This window comes from Plasmodium malariae (genome assembly GCF_900090045.1).
Source record: "Plasmodium malariae genome assembly, chromosome: 12".
NCBI classification, from domain to species: domain Eukaryota; phylum Apicomplexa; class Aconoidasida; order Haemosporida; family Plasmodiidae; genus Plasmodium; species Plasmodium malariae.
The window spans coordinates 3,351,267-3,371,929 of record NC_041786.1 but is presented as its reverse complement, the minus strand read 5'-3'; the positions used below and the strand labels follow the sequence as shown (position 1 = coordinate 3,371,929).

Here is a 20,663-nt window from a genome sequence, read left to right as displayed (position 1 = left end):
CATCATTGAATTAACAATACTTTTTTAATGCACTACAAATTTTTTTTATAAATTTTCTCCTCAATGTAGATATTTACACTAGGACTAGTAAATTACGTATATATTTAAAAAAAATAAAATATATTCATTTATTTTTACTTCTTTTTACTAAAATTAAAGATATTCAAAATATAATTTATTCTCTTTTTTTTTTTTTACCTTTTCTGTTCCTTTTTTTTAACAGTTATTAAATTTTTTTTTGAGGAATAAACTCTATCTTTTTATATCAATATTTGTTCATGCATACTATTTTTTTCTAGTGCATAACTATAAAAATATAATATTAATAATTTTCCTTTTAGTTTTATTCTACTTTAAACATTTTCTATTCTTAAATTACTTTTTTTTTTTTTGGAGCCTTTTTTTCTCATCTATATATATAATACTTCTGTTGTACTTTTATAACTTATTTGTATTAAATCTGTTGCAACAAAAAAATAATGTATTTATATATACTTTTTTATCTTATATGCACTTTATATTTATTATGCAAATGTATATTCGGAACACTAAGTTTCATTATTAAATTTTTAATAATAATATTTTTTCATTGTACACTTTTGAGCACAACTTTTAATTGTTTGCCTGTGTACAACCTTTTTTTTATTCCAATTAATTTATAGTATATTTGAAATATTTATTTTATGAGCATAAATTAACTTATTTGTAAAAACTAGATACGCATTAAAATATTATTCTTTAAAAAACAATAAAAAAAGAATATACTTAGTAAATATTTAATTTAGCGAAGTCATGTATAAAATGAAAAGTTAATATTCATTTCTCTTAGTTATTAACAAAATATATTACAATCGTATGATTTAAAATATGGAAAAAAACACCCTTTTTGCAATTATTTATAATCCCCTTTCTATTCATTTATGCAAAACATTATACATGTACGTAAATGCAAATAACTAGATATTTATATTTTTGTACTATCCAATTTGTGCTTACTTTTATTAAAAGCAAATTTTTTTATTATTCTTTTAAATATATCCTATTTTTAATATTTGTACTGTTTTGTAATATCAAGTAAAGAAAGTAGCAGAAGAAAATACAGCACCCTTAAAAAGGGACTACAACTATTACCATCGCAATCTAACATTAAGGAAAATAATAAATTTGAATATAACAGATAAGAAGATAAAATTTTAAAAAGCTCTAATTATACAGATGAAAAGGAAAATAATAAAAATATTTATCATATAATCAATGTCAACTATTTAAAGAAGCCATATTTACGTAACAATGAATCTTTAGTTACTTTTTAAAATTATAAACCTAAAAGAACTCTACCATATTATGCATACATTCAAAAAAATAGTTTATATTCAAATAATAAAACTAATAATCAAATGATAAAGAAAAGCAATAAACTACATACTTATTCAAATACATTTATTCAACAGGGAAGCACAGAAATAGATACATACATTACGTTAGATCACATTGATTATACAGATAACAAAGGATATATACTTTCTCCATTACATCTATATTATCTGTATATGTATTATTTCATTGAAATTAAATTCACGCAATTTTATCATCCTGCAACAAACGTAAAATATGAAACGACATATAATTCAATAGCACAAACTCTTTACATAATGAACTTGCAAAAGAAATAAAAAATTGTAAGAATACAAAAGATGATTTAATAAAATTATATAATTCTTCAGATCCTCAAAAACGTAAACTTAACCTAAATGAATATCCTACAAAATGTCAAAAATACCAAAGAGAGTCTGTTGCTTATAGTAAATACATTTTAAGTAGAAGTTATTATTTTTTGGAGAAGATAACAAAAATTTTGCAAGATTTATATTCATAACTAAAAAATATAAAATGTGCATATTTATTTAACACTTCTACATTAGCTCTTATGATTTGGATATATAAGATGATAGTCAGGGAAATACCTTATAATACCTATGTAAATTATATAAAAAATGTAAAGAATCTTTTGGATTCTTGCAATGATGTAATATCTAATATAGAAAAAGAAATAGGTCGAACAGTTTTTATAGAGTCAACAAAATTTTTATTATGGGAAATTAAATATATTTCTAGTAGGATATGATTTTTACATAACCAATGTTAAAGTTCCAATTAATGAAATAACAATATATTTCAAAGATTACACATCATCACATCTTCCTCCATATTCTGTTAGATAATACTATAATGAATTAGCATACTTTACTTCTAATTTAAAATTGAGTAACAAAATTATCAAAAGGTTAGAAGAAACATTAAAAAATAAAGAAAAATTGATTTTTTCCTCTTCAGGTGCATATGTGAAATAAAAAAAAATGTCTGATTTTATTATAGATTATAAATTTTTTCTTTCAAAGATTAATTCAGTAATTTCATATTCTGAGAAAACATTAAAATTTGCAGAAGATGTATACACCAAAAACACAAAAGTAGTAGAAAATTTTAGCAATTCTATAAATAAGGAAATTATAAGGATCAGAATAAAACACGATGAAACAAGAGCTCAACTAGATGCAGCACTAAAAGAATTAAGACAATTAATTGCTTCTATAAAGAGGTATATACTCTCAATACATTAAAAAAAAAAAAAAAGAAAAAGACTATAAAATGAATGAAAATGTAGGTCCTTCGAAATATATACAGAGGACCGAAGAACTTTTACGTCTTGTAGATTTCATAAAGAAAAATAAAAGAACAATACAAGATAACTCTAAAACAAAAGAAGAATAATATAAAGAAGTTATTCTTATAAAAACTAAAATTAAAGAATTATCAAAACATATTGAAAATTATAATAACGAAATGGAAAACATTAAAGAAAAAGTGTAACAATGCCATACAAATGAAAATAAAAAATAAAATGAATTATATAACTGAAAAAATAGGTAAAAAAGGTAAATTCCAAAAAAGAAGGAATATATAAAAATATCACACAAGTAGAAGAATTAATTAATATAAAATAATTTAACATTCTTTAATTTACAAATAAAAAAAAAGAATTAAGAGAAAAAATATAATCCATAATTACTAATTTCTATAATAGTAATAAACAAGAATTTGTTGACATTTTATTAAAATTTGTAGAGGAACATAAAAATATAATTTATGAATGAGACAATATAAATGATACTGATAACTTACTAGAAAAAACAACAAAAATACATGATGAAATTACAAAAATGAATTGTGATTAGATATTCCAAACACTGAATAATATGGATAGAAAATCATATCACGTATTAACCCTTAAAAATGACATTATTGATAATCCATTTCAGTATATACATGAAGAAATATCAAATACATTTAATCAGATAAGAAGTAACCATAGTTGTTTAAAATGTAATATGGATAATTACAAAGAAGACAGAAAAAAATTACAACAACATAAAGAAAATATAATTAATAGGAAAAACAATTTTCTTAATAATTTACATAAAAATTATAAAGATCTGTCTGTTGGACAAAATACTTATAAGGTATTCTCAGAATATGAAAATACTATTCTGAATAAAGTACAATATTTACTGGTATTAATATATTAAAGGACAATATACAAGAAACTCTGCATAAATTAATATTATGTGATGGCACATTACAAAGACTGAAAACATATAATATGCAAAAATATACAAATATTAATACTTTGTTAAAAAATTATGATAAAAAAAAGATAGATACAAAATTGAGTATAAAAAATAATTTATTATTGAAAAAAAATAGTTTAAATCATAAACCATATTCGTACATCAAACAGAAATATACATAATAATAGAACATTAAACACTGCTATAAAAAACTCAGATATTAACGGCAAATTGATTGAAAAATTAATAAAGAATAAAAATTATTTAAACGCAAAATTAAATATACACATTCGTGAAATACACAATAATAAATTAATAGAACAATACGTCAAGAAAAAATTAAAAACATTTAGAATAGAGACAAAAATGTTAAACATAATTAATTGGCTGATGATACTATAAAAAAATTAAAAATAAGTATAGAAGAAATTTTGGATCTTATCAAAAATTCAAAGCATAATTTTGGGAACAATAATAAAACAACTATGGAAACATTAAATGAAAAAAAAATGAATTGGTATCATATTAAAATTGATATAGATAATTTAAATACCATTTATCAAACGAAAAATAAAAAACTAGATGATTTAATTAAAGAACATAATGAAATTTTTATATTGACTGATAAATTTATAGCAGAGAAAAGCAAAGAAATAAATGAGGAAGCTAAGTAACACATAAGTTATCTAGTACAAATCAAAGATGAATTAGCTTCCTTTCATTTTATTACAAATATTAAAAAAAACACATATAGTATAATTCAACAAAAAATAATTGCATTAAAAAAAAAAAAAAAAATGAAACTCTAACGAACATCATCCAGGAAAACGTTGCACAACTAAAAGAACAAAAAAGAAAATCTGATGAATACATAACAGAATGAAATGTAAAAATAATAAATAAATGGAATTCAATGAATAAATAAGTGGCACAGATAAATTTTATAAAAAAATAGGGGGTATATATGAAGAATAAAATAATATATAAAATGTTGATATTACGTTAGCAAAAATAAACCTCGCAAAGTTAGAATATGAGCGAATTTTAATTTATGACATCATTCAACAGATTAGTGAGGAAAATGCAAAAGCTAAACTGGTGATGAAAGAAGTGGAATCATCAAAAAATGAAATTGTTGAAACATAACATAAAATGCAAGATGGAGAACAAAAATACATAAACGATATTGATTATAATGCATGATACAAGAAAAATAAAGGTAGTTTTAGTAAAATAAATCATCTTATTATAAATGCTTCAGGTGAGCAGAAAAAAGATAATGAGAACTATAATATAAATCATACAAAGGAAATTAAAAAAAAAAACAGATAATTATATGCCAAATGTTTTAAAGGAAAAAAATACTATGTAAGAGTCTCTAAAGGAAATTAGAAATATTATCAAGTTGATTTTATTGAATAGCTCTAAAGTAATTATCAATTCATTATTAAAGAACATCAAAGATACTGAAGAATACAAAAAACAGGCAAAAATTGGATTTGAAAAAGCAAATAATCTAATTAAAGACGTGAAGATACTCTTAGACGGTGTTAATATATATAAAAATAACATTAAAACAATTTTAGATGATGAACAAATTGATAAGTATGTAAATGAAATTAAAAATATCCAGTAAAATGAATATAAGAAAATATAAATAAATTCATTTTTAAATAGGGCCGACTAATATAAAAGAAAAATTTTGTCAGAAATCAGTGAAGAAAATAGGGTGGAAAAAAAATCGAACATTTCCAAATAAAGAGATATAATGTTATTATGAATTGTGTTTATAATAAGATTGGTTAGTCTGTAAAATATTAAGAAGAAGTTGCTTCTACTGAAAAAAATGAGAATGCAAATTATGAATCATTGCTAAAAGATGGCGAAGTTATTATTACTATTTCGAGTCATTAATTTTAGGAATAAAAATTAAGTTATCAAAAAGGAAAAGTGAAGTAACAAAAATAATGAATTAAATTAAAAGAGAAAAATACTAAGATTAAAGAAATTTTTTGACATTTAAAGAAAAAATTAAAAGAATAGAATTAAAAGCAGAGCATTACTCAAATGGAGGATTTTTTTAATGGTAAAAATTATGAGGATACAAATGTAACTATATAATATTACTAAGGAAGAGTTGAACAAAATTTATCAACAGTTAATAATACAGAAAAAAAAATACAAAGTATTTTAACAACAGTTAATGATTCAATAAGTTCAACGCCAAAAATAATTGCAACGACTGGAGTAAATGCTTTTGAGGAAACGAAAAAAAAAGAAATAATTTGTATAGGACAATTAAACAGGACAAAAGGTACAAAACAACTTATGCATGATAAACAAAATAAAATGGATGGAATAAAACCTACCATTGTAAATATAGAAAAAGAACTACAAAAACAAAAATTTATGAAAATGGAGTTTTGCAAAAAAATATAAAATAAATGGCTGGTAAAAGAAAAATATATATGGATATAATGAAAGAATCACTGAATACATCAATGAAAACTTTTATTTCCATTTTTAGTGGAACAGATTTAAAAGAATATAAATATGAAGGAAATTTAGAGTATAAAAGTAAGAAAAATAAAATATATAACGAATTTAATTCGCTGTATAAAATAATTCAAAACAACGTAAAAAGCACTTCGGGCAATTCAAAAAATTATATTGAAGTAAATAAACTAAAGGAAGAAGCTCAGAATGAAGAAACAAAACTCAGAAATAAAGAAGAAGAAACAAAATATCTGAATGATATTATAAAAAAAGAAGCCCTTAGATTAATGCTTCATATAAAAAAAGAAGTACAAAAATTAGTGGGTCTTGCACACGAATATTCCGAAGTTAACAACTACCATGAATCCATTAAAAAACTTGTTGTAGATATTAAATTATTATATGAAGAAAGTAATATATTAAGTAAAATAAAACAAGCAGTATATAGAAATAAGAGCATACAAAATGAAATGCATAAGTCGTTTAAAAATAAAGCAAAAAATATGTTTGCGCATTATAGTTACGTCAGCTAACTATATATGTTTTAAAATGGTAAGATTATTACCATAGAAAGTAACCGCATAAGAACGTTCCATTACAACATCAAGATTACAATTTGAGCCGACAACTGCTATAGAATTAGAAACTACAAATGAAGCATAAAATAACATAGAATTCGATGTGCATAACAGCATAGGATTTTCCCATAAGATTCTTCATAAGATTATTAAATATTCAAATGTTATAGACAAAAAACAAAAAGAAAATGAAAAAATAATTAAAGATTTAAGTGATATAAATCTTAATATTGAAGCCATGAATGAATTAAATAATAAAATGAATAATACAAAAAATAAAAAAAGTTCGGTATTAAGTGAAATGAAAGATATTTTTAAAAAATATAATACTTTAAACAGTATTATGTTCAATAATGAAGGTTATAATCATATTTTGGAAAAATCGAAATATGAACATTTAAAGGAACTATGTGAAGCATTCAGTCAAAAAAAGATTAGCACTGTAGATGCAATAAAAATGAATAAAATAAAATCTGATTTTGATAATTACATAGTATCCTTAGATAAATTAGAAAAACAAGTTGAAAAAATAAACGTAAAGGAAAATTCGGGTGAAACCAAACAAAGAGAAAAATCATCTGTAGATGGAATTTATAAAAACATATAAAATATAGAAGAAAGTATTACAAACATTTATTCCTCTTATGATGAACTTGAAAAGGAATGAAAAGAGAATGGGTCATTTAAGTACAAATCAATAAAGGAGAACCTTAGTACTAAAATATATAATGGTTTCATAATAATTAATAAAAAATAGAATGCAGCTAAAAAGGTTTTAATATACGTTAAATATAACCGTAGTTCAATAATGACATATATTGCTTCATTAAATGTATACTTTGATACAAAATCCATAAGTGACTACATTTTAACCAATGTTGAACAAGCAACTACATTTTATGCTGAATTGATAACAAATGTTCGTGAATTAAAGGAAATAATGATATAAGAAAAGAATTTGTACCTAATGATAAGGAAGAAATAAATATTTTACGAGATATATCAGAATAATTAAAAATTCCTTATATTAAGCTGAAGGATAAAAAAATTACTACAAATGAAATTTACAAAAAAATATATAGTGTCAAATTACAAGTAATAAAAACATTTCAGTATAAATATAATAATATAATAAAACTATTTAATAATGTGATTAATACGCAAGAAAAATAATTATTAAAGAATAAAAATAACCTACAAGATGTTAGTACTTTTATAACAAATAAAGAAAAGGAATTAGCTGACATTGACAGTAAATTTACCCTACAATCAATTAATAGATTTATTGTAATACATTAAAATATTATTACTAATATAAAAACATTGCAAACATTAAAAAAAACTAATGCTAATGAAGACAAAAAATTGAAAATAGATGTAAATAAAATTTTACATTTAAAATGTAGAACCCAGAACTTATTAAATTATGTGCATGAATATTAAAAGAGGTACATTATCGAAAAAAAAAGTGATTACATGAAAATTGTGGAAAGTACTAATTTAACAAAATATAAACAAGAAATTAATGATTTAGAAAGAGTGTTTAACAAATTATTAGAAAATATTAAGGAAAATGCGAAAGTGTATAATAATAATAATGACACAAATCAAATTGTTTCAAAAATTTCGAAAAATGTAGATATTATGAAAAAAAAATTTCAAACAATTTAACATAAATAGAAAAGTTATTTGAAATATAAAAGAACGTAAATAATATAAAAGGTATTTTTAATGAAATCAAAAATAATTATAGAGTAGACAAATTTATTGAAGATGTGTCTAAAAAGATTCAAGATGAAATACAAAAATTTGAAGGATGAGAAGATTGAACAAAAAATAAAAAAAATAACTGAAGAGATGTAAAATTATAATAAAGAAACTAAAAATAAACTATATATAACCTAACGTGTAGTAAAAAGAATTGAAATAAAGAAAAAATTAAGGAATAACTTATTTGTAACATTTTCCAAAAATATTGATGTTAGCATTTTTAATTTTGCAAAAAATTGTATAACTGAATCAGGTAAAATAACTAAAGAATTACAAATCTATATAAATTAAATAAAAGATTTAATATATAATACTCATGGGGAAGTAGAAAATCTAGTAAATAAACTGAAGATATTAAATCAACCTGTTCCTGAAAATTTAAGTCCTCATAGACAAAATTTATTTACGAAAACTAATGAACAAAAACAGAATACAAAAGATGATTCAGAACATGAAAAACCCAAAGGTCAAAGTAACTCAAGAACTAAAGGGTCACACGAGCAAATTCGTTATACTGTTGTAAAGATTTTTGATTTGTCCTTTTGTTTTATATAAGAATAATGAAGAAAAAAAGAGGAATGTTTCAATACATATAATGATGAATTTCCAGGTAGGAACGATATTAATTTAAGAGATAAAGAAGTTATAAAAATTTGTTTCAGTGAAGACGATTATACGTAATATTAAATAAATAAGTATAAACATATTTATATTATTTATTGTTTTTTTTCTTTTATAAATAAATTACATTATTAAAAGTTCACTTTTATTTTAAAAGTTTTTTTTTAAATATTATATTCAAAATATTTAGTATATTTAATTAACTGATGAATAATAAAAGAGAATATTAGCATCACATTAAATGTGCTGCGTATACGTGTATTCCGCCTAATTTACATATTTGTTAGAAGATATTACAAGAATAGTCAATGTAGAACATATATATATACATATGCTAACTTTTGGAGTAATTATTCACTTTATACCATTATATGTAAATTATTACAAAAATAACACATTCATATGTTTGTACAGATTATAATATTATCCCTTTCTCACATATGTAATATTTAAGTTTAAAATAGATCACTTTTTCTAGTATATTTCATCGCTTCTTAATTATATTTTTTTTTTCAAGTACATTTTTACTAAACCCAAAACGTATATATCAAAATGGTTTCCTTAATTTAATTTTTACACATTTCGTAGAGATTTTAATCTAAAATGATTTGCTTTTTAAAATTTTTATATTTATTTTCTACGGAAAATACGAATAGTGTTTACTTTCGTCAACTTCAACTTGTGAACAGTAATAATAACGTTTTAAGTGTATAGCATATATGTACAATATATTATTTACATTCAAAATGAAATAAAAAAGGAAAATAATCCTTATAATTTATTTAAGCCTTTATTTAATTTTTGGTGTTTACTATTTTATTTTTATATTTGTAGAATCAAGCTCAACATAATTATTTAGTTGATTTAAAATTAGTTAATCTTGTTTACAATATATTTTTAATATTTATAAGCTTACTATTATTTTTAGCGTTAACATTAATCTGTGTGCATAGATAACTTATTAAGGAATGAGTAAATAATAGTTATTTTAACAATTTAAAAAGATTTTTTCATTATTCATTATATTTTTTCTTTTAAAATATATATCTTTTAAAAAAGTAAATATTAAGTTCAATAATTAAAGAGATCATATATAAATAAAAATCCAAGAAAAATAAGGTTTTATTTTATTATCTTTCTTGTACACTTAAAGGTTTAATATAAATAAAAATAATTTTAGGGTATATTATAAAACAAAAAAAATTCAATTAATATAAGATCAATTAAAAAGGTTAACATATTAGTAATCTTTTTCATAAATAAGCATTTCTTCTATTACGAAACAGATCTATATAAATGTATAAATACATAGAAATTCAAGAATTGTGTTTTTTAACTAAATTACTTGGTATGGGAATATCAATTATACCTTTTTATTATTAAATTTTAATTTTTTTCTGCATGCTTAATTTTTTTAAAAAGGTGTTAATATAAAAAAAAACAATGATAATAAAAAAAACACGAAAAAAAATTAAAAAAATTTTCTATTTTTACAATAAATTTTATGTAATTTTTTAATAAACTGCAAAATAAACCATATGTATAGAGATAAAAAAAATAAAATTATAACTTTATATAGTAAAAGGTATTTCATATATATGAAAATAATTTAACTAATATTTAATTATTTTATTTTCAAAACATATGCTTGTTGTTTGGAAAAAAAAAGAAATTAAACATCAAATATATTATAATTCAATTAAAAACTTTTTAATTTTAATTAGTCATTTTTATGCAGATTGTAGTACTAACGTAAATTATATTCATTTCTAGATATTTGTGTGAACAATTTAAGGAAAAGTTTTTATCCCATTTTCATATATACATATATGTAATGTTAAAAATTTTTTTTTCGTTGTAAAAATTTGTCCTGTTATTAAAAATTGTTATTGATAATTCATTGTTATTTACAAATAAATGAGGTTTGTTAGTCTTTTTCTAAGAACAGTTCTCCTTCCTACAACATAAATAATAAGAGCATATTGAATTTGTTCGTATTATCAGTATTAGTATATATTAATGAAATAATATATTTATCAATAGTTAGTAATTTGATCATCAATTTCAATTCTAAATATAAAATTAACAAAAAAAAAAATTTCTTTACAACAATGGTGTATGTTACAAATTTAATAGCAATGGGTAAAAAGTATAAATTAAATATTGGTACCCTTCTTAATATTATAATTGTATTACTATTATTACAAGAGAACCATTACTCTTACTACATGAAGTAAAATGCATTTTTAACTAAATTATAAATTCATTGCATTTGTTAATATAATTGTCATTAAACGTATGTACTACACACACACGTATATGTAAATATATATATATGTATTCGTTTATATTTATATAAACATTTAAAGAAAAAACAAAACTGATAATTTTATTTTGCAGAAATCCTGAGAATTATTCAATCAAAAAAAAGAATATACCTCATGATTTGTTAATACAAAGATATGAAAGAGCAATGGCAGAAATGCTTGAAGACCAACTGTATAAAAGTGACTTTGTCCTAGGAAGAAGAAATAGAGGGAGTAAGGTATTATATCGCGATGATTTAAAAGAAGAAACCCCTGTACACAGTTCTGAATTAAAAGAATTATGTTCTAAAATATCAGATCAATGGAAAGTTACAGTAACAAATATGGAAGAAAATTACAATGCCAAAACAAGTGAAATAGACAAAGAATGGAGAGATTCTATCTGGAATAATAAATGGGAAAAATACTTAGAATATATACATTCCGTTATAAATAAAAATTTGAATGATTCATCTAAGGAACCACACGATATTGAAATGAAACTAGAATTCATAATAAACTACGTTTCTTCAGTTTTTGATATGTTCGTACATCAGGTTAATAAAGATTGGAAAAGACTACAGAAAATATAATGTCACAAAAAAAGACAATAAGAAGAAATACAGAGTTAGAATAAAAAATATATACCAAGGAAACAAGAAATGATGGATACTACAGATGTAAAATAATACGATAGATTCATTATTTAGAAACTTTTTATAATGAACTTTTTATGAGTTTGTTTTATTTAAATATTTCTAGTACAGTATATTGTGAACGAATATTAACGCACAACATGATTATAATAATAATAAGGGTGAACATTAAATATGTAAAAAGTTGTGCAGTTAATCCTTTAAATATAAAAAAAATAAATTAAAATAATTCTTTCAATATTTTGTATTTTTCAGTTGGACTAAAAGCACAACAAAATTTACTTTGTATTATATTCTGTATCAACAGAAAAAATGCAGCATTAATTGAAAAAATATATATATCATAGCGAAAATAACATATATAGATAAATGATTTTTTTTATTTTTTATTTTTAATAATTATTATTTTTAATTACCCTTAGATGATTAATTCATTTTCAAGATTTGTTCACGTTTACCTCATATTGAATATTTATTTTGTTGAGGACATCTTCTTACATTTAAATTGCTTATTAATTTATTTTGTTACCAAATATATTTAATATGCATTATTACAACATTTGGTTGTTTATTTTATATATTTGACATTTGGGGAATATACATTTTTGTACGAATAATTTATTAAGCATGCACATACATAATTTTTAACACATATACATATATATATGTGTTAATGTTTTTCCTTTTTTTTAACATAAAGAAATGTGTGCTTTATATATACAATGTGTATTTACAGTGATATTAATATATATACCCAAATAAAATATATTTATTACAAGGTATTTCATTAGTAACACTATTATTATATTACAGTGCCGTAACACTACATATCAAGTGTTCAAGATTTAGTTCGTTAAAAGAAAATTGTAACTTTAAGTATTATAAAATATTTCAATATAGATTATTTCAAACCACCGTAAACTCTTTATTTAATCAAAATTACTTTATGTATATTTCTGTAATATTAATTTTAAAGAATGTGCTAATGAACAAAGTATAATGGAAAAACAAGAATGCTTTAAAATTAATTTCTTAAAATAAATTTCGTATAATAATTAAATAACACGTAAAATATATATTAAAATAAAACCAGAATTTTGTTGACATAAGGAAAAAGTATTATTTAATGTAAGTTCACTAAAATACAGATATATATGTATATATATTCTTTTTTCATTATTAGTTGAAGGATTAATTAGAGCCTTTATTAATACATAAAAACAGACGTATCTTAAAAAAAATAAAAATTTAAATTAAGTGAATATATACTTTAATAATAATAAATAAATATGCACTTTTATATATTAACATATAGCATAATATCGTAAAAAAATACAATTCATATAATTATAGCGCAAGAAAATTTAAGTGATATTTTATTCACATAGCATAAAAGATGCGAAAATGAGAAAAAAATGTAATAATAAAACTAGGATACCATTGTGTAGTAATTTAATATTAAAATTAATTTATTTTATATTTTTTTTGCAAGCTCATAATTGAAATATTGTATATATATGTGCATATTTTTCCCTCTTCATGGTATAGTTTTTGTGTATATGTAATTAAATATATATGTTATTCAAGAACTTAAGACTAAGTATTTTTTTAGCGATAAACTACCAATATGTGTAGTTTAGTGTATATTTTATGCTTATTTATATTTTAGAATTAAAAAGTGATTCAAATATTTCTATATGTATTTTAATAAGTTATTAACTTTTGAAGCAACTTTATTAATTTAATGAAACTATTAATACCTAATTTCTAATTAATAAGTAAATATAAACAATTAGGAATATAAATGTATGTTCTGTACATGTAGTTTAGCGATTATTTATGATGTCTGTATTCTATTAAGGTATTTACCTTAAAATAAAGAATTCGCAATTCTTGTTTATTAAGAAAATTTATATTTTATTACATGCGACATCGCACAATTGGAGTAAGATACTAAAGTAATCATAATATATACAATATTAGTAAAGTATTTTAATTAATGTATTTGCTGTGCTTTTTCTCTAAATTTTTTTTTCTTTATAAATTTTCTGGTTCTATAAATATATATCGCATTCCTAATATGCGTGTGGTATACTTTTATTTGATGTCTAATAAGAAAAATAAGTAACAAATATATGTGATTCTAGTTATTATTCAAGAATTGTTATATACTTAATTATATTAATTATTCATATAGCTATTTTCAATTATTATTATATGTTGAGGTGTATTCAATTACCTCAAACTGAAAATGTAAAATAATCCTGGTGGTACAATATTTCTTTTATAAAATTTTTATTTTTTCTCTAACCTTACTATAAAATATGCAGCCGTAGATAATAATATATAATAACATAAAAAATGAATGAAATAAAATGAATGACTTTTTTCTATATTATTTTATTATATATATAAATTTTTTGTGTCATTTATGTTACTAAGGAAAATAAATATATTAAAAAAGCTTATTGACCTGAAAGAATTCACAACATTAATACACATGTAATGTAATCCTTCAAATTACTTAACATACATTAATATATATAGCTTCACGTTATGTACACAAGGAATTAATGAATCTAAGAAAAAATTGATACTTTGTTATGATAAATAAATAAAATGAAAATATTTATTTGTTACGTATCTAATAAAAGATTTTCCGTTTTTGATTATATTATATAAGCAATAAAGGCTTTAATATAAATGATCCATATTTGTTTTAAAAATATATTATGTTCTTACTCAATAATTTACGATTTTCATATATATATTTGAATGTACATAATAAATTTTTCAAATAAGCTTAATAATGATTTTATGTATAGAAGTTTACTGAACTATAACATAAGTATTTTAATAATAAATTAAATACTTATCAATCTATCATACATCAGCTCATAAAGTAACAGAACAATATAGAACAAAATATAGTGTGTAACAAGTAATATACATAATAGGAATGATTCATAAGTATATCCATACATTCGATCATTCACATTTAATTAAAATAATTTTTACATCAAACATATCATCAAATTTAAATGATAAGATTATTTTTTCCTTTTTAGATTCTTCCTTCTTTTAATTATATAAATTGAACTTGTTATTTCGTATATATCACATGTCCCGTTATTTGTTCGCATTTAAATAGTACTAATATTTTTACATATTTAAATTCTTTAATTTCTTTCCTGAGACTACACTATGCTGTTAAGTAATGAATATCAGTTATACATAATTGGATTATTCATGTAATACATAAAATATGTTAATTCTTAATTTTATATAACCACTAATAGAAAACTACATAAAAAAAATAAAAAAAAAAAAAAAAGAACACTAAACATTAAACCAGGAATCCAGTTATTTCCAAATTTTTAAATTTCATAAAATTCTCAATAGATAAGTATCATGTAAACTTAGTTGAACCACTAAGGTTTTATATCTTTATAGATTCATTATATAATTCACATATATAATTTAAAATTTATCATTATATTTAAAAAAATAAATATAAATACTTTAATCTTTTTTTTTGTATTTTATAAAACTATTAATGAAGGAAAATACATTTCCATGCTACTATACATAAACTTTAATATTTATCTCAATGTGATAATTTTTTAGTTACAAACTAATGCATTATATGAGGATTTACCTAATATCTCCGTGCATATGGTCACTGTTGTAAAGTTAAAACTCAAAAACTCAAAATTGAAAAATCATAAAATTTTGTCCTAAATAATAATTTAAGTACTATTGTTCTATCATTTTATACATTTTGATTTAACAACTTGTGCTTCATTATGTTACAATTATTTTTTCTTATACAAGGTGGTTTATTACAATATATATCTACATATTCATCATTTTTAACATAAGTTCTCTATAAAAAAACCGAAAAAGAAAAATGATCTATTAGCTTTCTTGTTGTATTTACATAAAAAGTTTATGATGTTGCATTTAAATTTCTTATATTATGTCTTCAGTCTTTAAGGTATTGAGCATGCGATTTCTATTTTTTTTTTTTTTTTTCTTTCAAAAATTTCGTTTCTTCGTTTATAACAACTTTTTACGTGCTTTTATTTTTGAAAATATTTATAATTTATAGCTTTATGTTTTTAGCACTTTTAATCTAAATTTGAAATGCTTTTTTTTTATATATTTGAGGATATTCGCACTATATTATAATTTTTATTTTTTTTTTTTGAATGTATATTTCTACCTTATTACTATATTTTTATACTTTCCCATTTTAATTTGTTTAGCTTAGCTTTAAGAGATTTTTCTTTTTATATTTAGTTATAGTTTTTATTTTATAATTACATTAATTATTACTTTTTCTTTATATTCAGCCACTACTAGTGTTTTAAAAAACTCTCAACTATTATATTTTTGACTTTGCAAGATTTTTAATTTTTATGGTTAGTGTCTTAATGGTTCTATTGTAATATTGATAAATGAAAAATGATAATATGGTACTTTTGTTTATTCTCCCCTATCGTAGTTTTACAAGCTTATAGATTAAATTACTCTTCGTCTTTATATTTTTACTTATTTATTTTTTTATATATTGCGCTTTTTCTACGAAAGAGGGCAAAGTAATTTTAATACATTAATTGTTAGAATTTTATTTCTACATATCATTAAATATAGAAATTATATAAAATGAATTCGTTGTTTCAGAAAAATAGTGAAAAAAAGAAATAGATGACAATACTAATTGTCCATTATATATTTCTACCTTTTCCTTCTTTTTCATCGTAAATGGCAATAAACGAAAAACAAGAATAATATACATAATAATATTTATAAATAATTATGTTGTTACAACTATTATTTAGTTGATTCAAAAATTAAAAAAAAAAAATTACAGCATTATTTAATAACTTTTACGCTTGGGATAAAGTATAAAAAAAAAAAAAAAAAAAAAGCGTAAATGTTTATTCTAACACAGAATTTTTTTATTTGTTACTAATAATATATAACCTACAAAAATATTTTTTCATAAAAACATTAAACCTATAATTATTACAAAAAAAAAGTATTTATACAAATATCTATCCATATATATATATGGTTGAAGTGATTCCCAAATATCGTTCTTTTCATTTTAAAAAATATAACTTAATACATATTCTTAAAAATTTATTAATCTGATTCTTCTTTGATATCGTTTTTATTCATTATTGACAAAGATAATTCACTTAACCAGTTCATAATTTTTTTTAAAACATTTTCATTTCCAGGTTCCACACTTAACATATGTTCCATATTCTCCAAGATGTGCAATTCTTTTTTATCATTTGTTAGTCTATTAAAAAATGATACTACACCTCTATAATAACACAAAGTATCATCTTTTGAATGAATAAATAATATAGGAATATCTTTAGGAATATGTCGTATGTCTCTGTCTAAAATCTTCATTGCTTTTAAAAGTTCATGCCCAAATCTACTCGTTATCCCCTTTTTATAACGCATTTTGTCCATACCTAAAATATCATTCATATAGGGGAACCTTGTATAACGCGACTTACTTAAAATTCTAAATCTTGGAAAACACCAAGAAATAACTTTTGCAAAAGGTAAATAAAAGCAACTGTATTTATAAGAACGAGGAGATGCAGTCATTAACTCGATAGAAATCATTCCAGACAATGATATACATCCTCTAATATTTAATTTTTTGATAATATCTCCTTTAGACTTTCCTAATATTTGTAATGTTCTTAAAGCAATATTTCCTCCCATTGATTGACCTATTATATAAGTAGGAAGTGCATCTCTCTTACATATGTTGCTACTACCTGAAATTACACTGTCTGTTTCATCAGCTACGCTTAGCTTTTCTTGAATTTTATTAATATATTCTATTACATCATATACTAAATCATCATATGATTTTATATTAACTTTTAAATCTCTCCATCCATCAGACTTTCCATGACCTTGTAAATCTATACCATATACTGAGTATCCACTTTTATTAAAATGTTCTATCCAACTGTCCTTGTACACATAATAATTTTGCTCATCCCTCAATACAGCCTTATCATTATTTACTATGTCGACGTTATGTCTTAAAAAGGCAAATCTTGCATGTGAATTTAAACCGTGAATTAGTATTATAATACCTATAGCATTTTTTACTAACCACCCGTACGTTCTTAATAATAATCCATCTTTATTATAAAACGCATCCAGTGCTGGTCTACCATCTACGCAATTAGTTAAGTTAAAATCATTATCACATAGATGATTTTCGGCCATTATAATTTCAAAAACAGAACATAAACCATATAAAAATTATAAGAAAAAAGTCTACATTATAATAACACATGAAAATATAATTAACTGTTTAACAAAGTCCTTTTTATACATATTATTACTTAATTTAATCATAACTTATATGTTTATTTAAAATAAATGAAAAGAAAGAAAAACTAATTAAAAAAAATTATACTACACAAATTAAACTTTAATAAATAAATAAATAAATAAATATATATATATATATATACTAAATAAAACATAATATAAAATGATGTTAAACTGTAAATACAGTTAATAAAAATAAATAATCCAACCATTAGCCATGCTTACAAAAAATAAAATATATATAAAATACAAAATAAAAAATATATTATCTAAAATTAAATTTAAAATATAATTAAAAATAAACAAATAACTAAAAATACAATAAAATATTAAATACCATATATATTGTTATTTAAATAAAATATCTTTAAAAAAAATAATTTTGAATACAACATAAAAATCATATTAAATAAAAGGGTAACGTATTCATAAAAAATTATAAAAATTATTTCGTATTAAAAGTCTATAAAAACTATAGCAAAAATTAATAAAAATATTTATGTACATTCTCAGCATGTAAAAAAATATGCCTTAAAGCCCCTAATCACTTGTCAAATATCTTATAATTAAAAAAAACATATATATTTATGTTTTTGTTTAATTACTGAATTCGTTTTAGTTTTATAGAATTCATAATTTATTTAGATTTTTTTTTTATTACTAAATACCATTATGTTAATTAAAAAATTTTTACCACCTTTAAAATATATTTATAAAGAATAAAGGAATTCTTGTATTTTTTCAAACAAATATAAATTTTAATTTTTTTGCAAATTCTCCTTAAATTAAATGAATGAACAGCTATATTTACCTTGTATTTTTGTTAAGAAAATAAAGTGACAACAGGTAAAATTTTTCATTTTTTTTTTTTTTTTTTTGAATATAATATTTTATATATTTATTTATATGCATAAAATAAAACATGTTCTAATAATTTATTTATGAAATAATAACATATAGTTACATCTCAATATTTATTTTATATGCTCTTATAATAAATATATATCATGTAAATTCATTAATTATAAAAGTAGAAGAATATATAGAACTAAAATTATAAATTTGAAATGTATGTATATATGAATATATTTTATATATATATGTAAGGTTCATAAGTGAATTATCTGAAGAACGTAATATTTAAAAAATTACTTTTATATATATACATGTACTAATGATAAAGAAATAATTATTTTTATCATAATTTTACATTAAAATAGCAGAAGTCTATATTATTCTTAAGCCCCCATGTATTGTGAATACACATTTAGTTTTCATAGAATTATTTTTTAGTTGTATGTTGTTATATTTTTCTACTATCTTAATAAAAAAAACAAAAATAAAGAAACAGCCTTTAAATAAAGTTGGAAATATTAATATCGTAGTATGTATATTCCTTTTTTTTTTAATAAGACTACTATTACATTTGTGCTGTATTTATTTATTTTGCACTGAAATGAAAGGAATATTAAATTTTATGATATTTATAAATGCATTTATAGATATAATATTTTAATTTCTCAAAACAGATTAAAGAAGAATAAAATAATTTATTATTTTTTATATGCTAGAGCTTATTTTATTATTCCATAACAAATGATGGAAGAAAAGGATTTATTAATTTAAGAATTAAGAATTAAGTAGGAAGACACATGTTATAAAATTTTATTTCACATTTTATTTTTATTTTTTTTTCAATTGTGCTGTTACACTAAAAGGACTTTTTATTAGTTAATTTCTATTTTTAATATAAATGAAAACATTATAGATAAAAAAAGAAAATATCATGACAGTTGATCAAAATTATTTTCTTTATTAATGAGAACAACAACAGCTGGTGTGTAATGTCACATGCTTGCTTATAATATAATTTTGTAATGATTATAAATAACAGTATTATTAATGATAATCAATTATACTACAACATTCATTCTCATTATATTTCTTTGAAACATTTCTTTTATTTTAACATCTATATTTGGTTTAATCCTTTTTTTTTTTTTTTTTTTTTCGAGTGCACAGTTCATTAGAATTACATGAACGTACAATAAACATTGTAAATTATAATTATAAATAATATTATTTGTAAAAATGTTTCATGCACATATAATATAGGAAGATCATTTTATATTACATGTATATTCTTCAAAAAATAAAAAATATTATAAATATGTCTACAAACTCGTAGTAAGAATTAACATATTATTATTTTCCTTCATTTATATA

At 20.9% G+C, this 20,663-nt stretch overlaps 2 protein-coding genes and 1 pseudogene across 2 annotated transcripts, besides 1 other annotated feature; 2 read left to right on the top strand and 1 right to left on the bottom strand.

The window, feature by feature from the left end:
• Positions 1–920: 920 nt before the first annotated feature.
• PmUG01_12081700 lies at positions 921–9,154 on the top strand (annotated as a pseudogene).
• Positions 921–9,154: a sequence feature (reticulocyte binding protein 2b, putative, pseudogene).
• A 2,413-nt stretch (positions 9,155–11,567) lies between these two features.
• PmUG01_12081600 (conserved Plasmodium protein, unknown function) lies at positions 11,568–11,993 on the top strand (the record flags this gene model as incomplete). The annotated part of the gene is made up of 1 exon (XM_029007065.1): positions 11,568–11,993. The coding sequence occupies one exon, from the start codon at positions 11,568–11,570 to the stop codon at positions 11,991–11,993; it is 426 nt and encodes a 141-aa protein (XP_028863492.1).
• A 5,214-nt stretch (positions 11,994–17,207) lies between these two features.
• On the bottom strand, positions 17,208–18,329 carry PmUG01_12081500 (lysophospholipase, putative; the record flags this gene model as incomplete). The annotated part of the gene is made up of 1 exon (XM_029007064.1): positions 17,208–18,329. The coding sequence occupies one exon, from the start codon at positions 18,327–18,329 to the stop codon at positions 17,208–17,210; it is 1,122 nt and encodes a 373-aa protein (XP_028863491.1).
• Between the last annotated feature and the right edge of the window lie 2,334 nt (positions 18,330–20,663).